This window comes from Taudactylus pleione, unplaced genomic scaffold, assembly GCF_031769625.1.
Source record: "Taudactylus pleione unplaced genomic scaffold, aTauple2 ptg003505l, whole genome shotgun sequence".
Classification (NCBI taxonomy): Eukaryota; Metazoa; Chordata; class Amphibia; order Anura; family Myobatrachidae; genus Taudactylus; species Taudactylus pleione.
The window spans coordinates 1162558-1169660 of NW_028287850.1; the positions used below are offsets into that span (position 1 = coordinate 1162558).

The following is a 7103-nucleotide window of genomic DNA, read 5'->3' on the forward strand; positions in this document are numbered from 1 at the left end:
TCCCGCTAGGCTGTTTTAGCGGGGCGCAGCGCCCTGTCCTCCTTCTGGAGGGCAAAAAGCGCCCTGCCCTCACAGCCTGCGGGTGCAGTCTTCACCCTCGGGTCACAGTGTCCCGCGGGTGGAGAGATATGCGGTGACCCGGTCACCGCCGGAGAATAGACACCGGGCGCATGCGCCCGGCATCTCTTCTCCCCGTCTGCAGCGCTTGGGGGCTGCCCGGCGCGTCCGTAAGTGCCGGGCACGCCCCCAAGAGTGACGAAAAGGGGACGTGTCTTATAGACATGCCCCCTTTTCGGGCGCGGGCGCACAAAGGTGCCCTCTCTGACTCCGGTGCCCTGCCTGCCGCCGGAGCTAGAGTGAACACTACTAAAAGGAATACTTGATTTACAAAACAAGTGCAATGCTCAGTTACAGAAATTATATAAATTAAAAGGTTTATAGATTACACAGACCTAGTTTCCTAGCTATTACAGAAATATAAATTTTTAGTCAGAAATAGATAAAACATGGTGAGGCTTTGATCTCTGCTTAGTCTGAATAGCCTTGCGTGGCATCTATTCAAACTGCGGGGAGAGCTTGGCATTAGCCCAGCATCTCCATGAGTGCTGGGCACGCCCCCTACAGTGATTAAAGGGGGCGCGCGTCTCAAGGACATGCCCCCTTTTCAGGAGCACGCTCCTGCGCAGCAAGTAAAGCAGTGCCCTTCAGCGACAGCCGCCCTGCCCCCTCTAGATCTTCCAGTCATCTATATGCATACATATAAAAAAGGGTTTGTTTAGCAAGGTCCTGTCCAGGCAATTGCTTTATCCTACTCACAGCAGACTATAGTTCAGTGGTTCTCAAACTCTGTCCTCAGTACCCTCACACAGGTCACGTTTTCCAGATGTAGTCATTACTCACTGACCCATTTTAAAAGATCCACAGGTGGAGCTAATTATGTCCTTTTTGATTCTGTGAGGAGACATGGAAAACATGCACTGTTTGGGGTCCTGAGGACAGAATTTGAGAACATGTGCTATAGTTAAAATACAAAGTAGTGAAACTGTATCAGGCCACCGTAGGCATCCTGAGTGTAAAACTATTGATCTATGTGGGGCAGGATGAGAACACAACATCAAAAAGGCATTCAGATTAGCTGCCTCCAATGCCATTTTTTTTAAAGTCATTATACACAGTTATCATTTGAGCAATATTTGAATTATTAGTAATGCAAGATATTTTCCTGTCTATGATGCCCTGACTTGCCTATAATCTATACCAGTGGTTCCTAAACTGTGCGCCGCGAGATCAGTCTCTTTATATATTCCAATTTCCTGCTCCCTAGAGCACCGCCAACGCTAGTAATTATTAGTCAAGTTATTCTTAAAACTGATACATTCTACAATAGTTGGTAAACTCATTGTGTTAGTTATATTAGGCTCTATTTATTAACATTATTTTTACTAAAATAAAGTGATGTTTTGTGTTTTCACACCCTTTTCACATTATTTTAGTATCACCTGTAGTTATTACAGGGCAATTGGAGTAGAATTAGTAAAATTCTACTCCAACCGCTAAGTATCTCTTATTCTTAGTAAAGCAAATCGCATTTCCCATAACTGTAATGGGAAATGTAATCCGACCATAGTTACTAAAAATAAATGTGAAAAAAATATCGGAGAAAGCCCTGTGATAATAACGCCACCTGGAGGTGGCGTTATCCAGGGTCTCCCCCGCTTACCGGACTCCTGGCCTGCTCTAACGGGGAGAGCAGAGCCGGTCCCAGTAATCAGCTGTGTGGTCTATACAGACCACAAGCTGATTACCGTAAAAAAAAAAAAAATAAAAAAAAAAAAAATAGTAAAAATAAAAAATTACTTACCTGACTCCAGGGACCGGTGATCGGGGCTCCGGTGATGTCTCCTCTCCGGTCAGCTGGTCTCCCACAGTGCACTGCTGCCCAGTCATCAGGTGATCGGGCCCCAGTGCAGTATGGAAGATCACCTGACTGGAGGAATGGAGAACATCACCGGAGGCCTGGGGCATGCATGTAAGTGTAAGTAAGGGAGAGGGGGGTACCCGGGGGGGGAACCGCGATCGCGGGGGCGGGGCTTAGCACCGGAGGGGGTTAGCAGCGGCATCTGGTCGGCGCATGCGCGGGCACTTAATCACGGTATTTTTTACGAAAATACCGTGATAAGGCTCCGAAGGGGATTCGCAGGGACAGAGCTTTATCGCAAGCTCTGTCCCTGCAAGGGATTTGTAGTAAATCCCTGTGATATTGCCGGAATTCGCAATGCGAATTCAGGCGTTAATATCACACTACAATCTGCATTACAAATGCAGATTGTAGTAAATAGAGCCCACTGTATCTTTACACTACACCTAACTCAACTTGGCTTTGTGCGGATTCAAATCCCATACCCTCTTACCTGTCCAATATTAACAGGGAAACCCCCATGCTTTAAAGATATTATAGAATTTTGGAATTGTCCCTTTTAAAAAAAATAAAGACAAATTGTGCAAAACTATTCCTGGGCTTTGCACATTATACACATTGCACTATGTGACACACACACACACGGTGTAGCAGCGCTCTATGTGACACACGCACACACAGTGTAGCAGCGCTCTATGTGACACACGCACACACGGTGTAGCAGCGCTCTATGTGACACACGCACACACGGTGTAGCAGCGCTCTATGTGACACACGCACACGGTGTAGCAGCGCTCTATGTGACACACGCACACACGGTGTAGCAGCGCTCTATGTGACACACGCACACACGGTGTAGCAGCGCTCTATGTGACACACGCACACACGGTGTAGCAGCGCTCTATGTGACACACGCACACACGGTGTAGCAGCGCTCTATGTGACACACGCACACACGGTGTAGCAGCGCTCTATGTGACACACGCACACACGGTGTAGCAGCGCTCTATGTGACACACGCACACACGGTGTAGCAGCGCTCTATGTGACACACGCACACACGGTGTAGCAGCGCTCTATGTGACACACGCACACACGGTGTAGCAGCGCTCTATGTGACACACGCACACACGGTGTAGCAGCGCTCTATGTGACACACGCACACACGGTGTAGCAGCGCTCTATGTGACACACGCACACACGGTGTAGCAGCGCTCTATGTGACACACGCACACACGGTGTAGCAGCGCTCTATGTGACACACGCACACACGGTGTAGCAGCGCTCTATGTGACACACGCACACACGGTGTAGCAGCGCTCTATGTGACACACGCACACAGGGTGTAGCAGCGCTCTATGTGACACACGCACACAGGGTGTAGCAGCGCTCTATGTGACACACACACAGGGTGTAGCAGCGCTCTATGTGACACACACACAGGGTGTAGCAGCGCTCTATGTGACACACACACAGGGTGTAGCAGCGCTCTATGTGACACACACACAGGGTGTAGCAGCGCTCTATGTGACACACACACAGGGTGTAGCAGCGCTCTATGTGACACACACACAGGGTGTAGCAGCGCTCTATGTGACACACACACAGGGTGTAGCAGCGCTCTATGTGACACACACACAGGGTGTAGCAGCGCTCTATGTGACACACACACAGGGTGTAGCAGCGCTCTATGTGACACACACACAGGGTGTAGCAGCGCTCTATGTGACACACACACAGGGTGTAGCAGCGCTCTATGTGACACACACACAGGGTGTAGCAGCGCTCTATGTGACACACACACAGGGTGTAGCAGCGCTCTATGTGACACACACACAGGGTGTAGCAGCGCTCTATGTGACACACACACAGGGTGTAGCAGCGCTCTATGTGACACACACACAGGGTGTAGCAGCGCTCTATGTGACACACACACAGGGTGTAGCAGCGCTCTATGTGACACACACACAGGGTGTAGCAGCGCTCTATGTGACACACACACAGGGTGTAGCAGCGCTCTATGTGACACACACACAGGGTGTAGCAGCGCTCTATGTGACACACACACAGGGTGTAGCAGCGCTCTATGTGACACACACACAGGGTGTAGCAGCGCTCTATGTGACACACACACAGGGTGTAGCAGCGCTCTATGTGACACACACACAGGGTGTAGCAGCGCTCTATGTGACACACACACACAGGGTGTAGCAGCGCTCTATGTGACACACACACACACAGGGTGTAGCAGCGCTCTATGTGACACACACACACACAGGGTGTAGCAGCGCTCTATGTGACACACACACACACACACACAGGGTGTAGCAGCGCTCTATGAGACACACACACACACAGGGTGTAGCAGCGCTCTATGAGACACACACACACACAGGGTGTAGCAGCGCTCTATGAGACACACACACACACAGGGTGTAGCAGCGCTCTATGTGACATACACACACAGGGTGTAGCAGCGCTCTATGTGACACACACACACACAGGGTGTAGCAGCGCTCTGTGACACACACACACACACACACACAGGGTGTAGCAGCGCTCTGTGACACACACACACACACAGGGTGTAGCAGCGCTCTGTGACACACACACACACACAGGGTGTAGCAGCGCTCTATGTGACATACACACACAGGGTGTAGCAGCGCTCTATGTGACATACACACACAGGGTGTAGCAGCGCTCTATGTGACATACACACACAGGGTGTAGCAGCGCTCTATGTGACACACACAGGGTGTAGCAGCGCTCTATGTGACACACACACACACAGGGTGTAGCAGCGCTCTATGTGACATACACACACACGGTGTAGCAGCGCTCTATGTGACACACACAGAGTGTAGCAGCGCTCTATGTGACACACACACACACACAGGGTGTAGCAGCGCTCTATGTGACACACACACACAGGGTGTAGCAGCGCTCTATGTGACACACACACACACACAGGGTGTAGCAGCGCTCTATGTAACACACACACACACACGGTGTAGCAGCACTCTATGTGACACACACACACACACGGTGTAGCAGCACTCTATGTGACACACACAGAGTGTAGCAGTGCTCTATGTGACACACACACAGCGTGTAGCAGCGCTCTATGTGACACACACACAGCGTGTAGCAGCGCTCTATGTGACACACACACAGGGTGTAGCAGCGCTCTATGTGACACACACACAGGGTGTAGCAGCGCTCTATGAGACACACACACAGGGTGTAGCAGCGCTCTATGAGACACACACACAGGGTGTAGCAGCGCTCTATGAGACACACACACAGGGTGTAGCAGCGCTCTATGAGACACACACACAGGGTGTAGCAGCGCTCTATGAGACACACACACAGGGTGTAGCAGCGCTCTATGAGACACACACACAGGGTGTAGCAGCGCTCTATGAGACACACACACAGGGTGTAGCAGCGCTCTATGTGACACACACACAGGGTGTAGCAGCGCTCTATGTGACACACACACACACAGGGTGTAGCAGCGCTCTATGAGACACACACACAGGGTGTAGCAGCGCTCTATGAGACACACACACAGGGTGTAGCAGCGCTCTATGAGACACACACACAGGGTGTAGCAGCGCTCTATGTGACACACACACATAGGGTGTAGCAGCGCTCTATGTGACACACACAGGGTGTAGCAGCGCTCTATGTGACATACACACACACAGGGTGTAGCAGCGCTCTATGTGACACACACACACACACAGGGTGTAGCAGCGCTCTATGTGACACACACACACAGGGTGTAGCAGCGCTCTATGTGACACACACACACACGGTGTAGCAGCGCTCTATGTGACACACACACACAGGGTGTAGCATCGCTCTATGTGACACACACAGGGTGTAGCAGCGCTCTATGTGACACACACACACACAGGGTGTAGCAGCGCTCTATGTGACACACACACACACACAGGGTGTAGCATCGCTCTATGTGACACACACAGGGTGTAGCAGCGCTCTATGAGACACACACACAGGGTGTAGCAGCGCTCTATGTGACACACACACACACAGGGTGTAGCAGCGCTCTATGTGACACACACACACACAGGGTGTAGCATCGCTCTATGTGACACACACAGGGTGTAGCAGCGCTCTATGAGACACACACACAGGGTGTAGCAGCACTCTATGTGACACACACACACACAGGGTGTAGCAGCGCTCTATGTGACACACACACACAGGGTGTAGCAGCGCTCTATGAGACACACACACACACAGGGTGTAGCAGCACTCTATGTGACACACACACACACAGGGTGTAGCATCGCTCTATGTGACACACACAGGGTGTAGCAGCGCTCTATGAGACACACACACAGGGTGTAGCAGCACTCTATGTGACACACACACACACACAGGGTGTAGCAGCGCTCTATGAGACACACACACACACAGGGTGTAGCAGCACTCTATGTGACACACACACACACACACACACACACAGGGTGTAGCAGCGCTCTGTAACACACACACACACAGGGTGTAGCAGCGCTCTATGTGACACACACAGGGTGTAGCAGCGCTCTATGTGACACACACACACACAGGGTGTAGCAGCGCTCTATGTGACACACACACACAGGGTGTAGCAGCGCTCTATGTTGCAGGCAGGAGACATTACCAGCTTGGTGGCCCGGTACGGCCCCGGGGTGACGATGCGGGTCTCCATTACCCGGGTGTCGGTGACCCGAGCCGCCCGGAACACGTGACACGACTTCGAGCTGCGGCGGAACCGCTGGAAGCAAGTTTGAAAAACGACTCTACAGACTGCGGAGCTGTGATTGGTTCATCCCGAGGCGGCACGTGACACTACCCACCAATAATTAGCTCCTGTCGATCGGAGGGGCGGTATAGGTCTGCTGATCACGTGGTCAGATCATGAATCGCTAGCTATAGAGAATCCTGTCACTCACTGTCACTGACAATCTATCAAACTGAAACCAGTCACTCTCAGCAGTCTGTCAGCGTAGTACACTCACACTCACATGGTGATCACTCAGAGTACTGCACTGGTGGTCACTCAGATATCAGGCAGTATTACTGGTGGTCACTCAGATCACAGACGCTCAGGCAGTAATACTGGTGGTCACTCAGATCACAGACGCTCAGGCAGTAATACTGATGGTCA

General features: G+C 51.4%; 1 protein-coding gene across 1 annotated transcript in view; it reads right to left on the bottom strand.

Moving 5' to 3' along the window:
* Positions 1-6718, bottom strand: part of DEPDC1 (DEP domain containing 1) — a 31609-nt gene extending 24891 nt beyond the window's left edge. The window contains exon 1 of the mRNA XM_088466554.1: positions 6597-6718. Within this exon, the coding sequence (XP_088322680.1) occupies positions 6597-6644 (48 nt within the window). The 5' untranslated portion in view covers positions 6645-6718. The remainder of the gene's footprint in view (positions 1-6596) is intronic.
* Between the last annotated feature and the right edge of the window lie 385 nt (positions 6719-7103).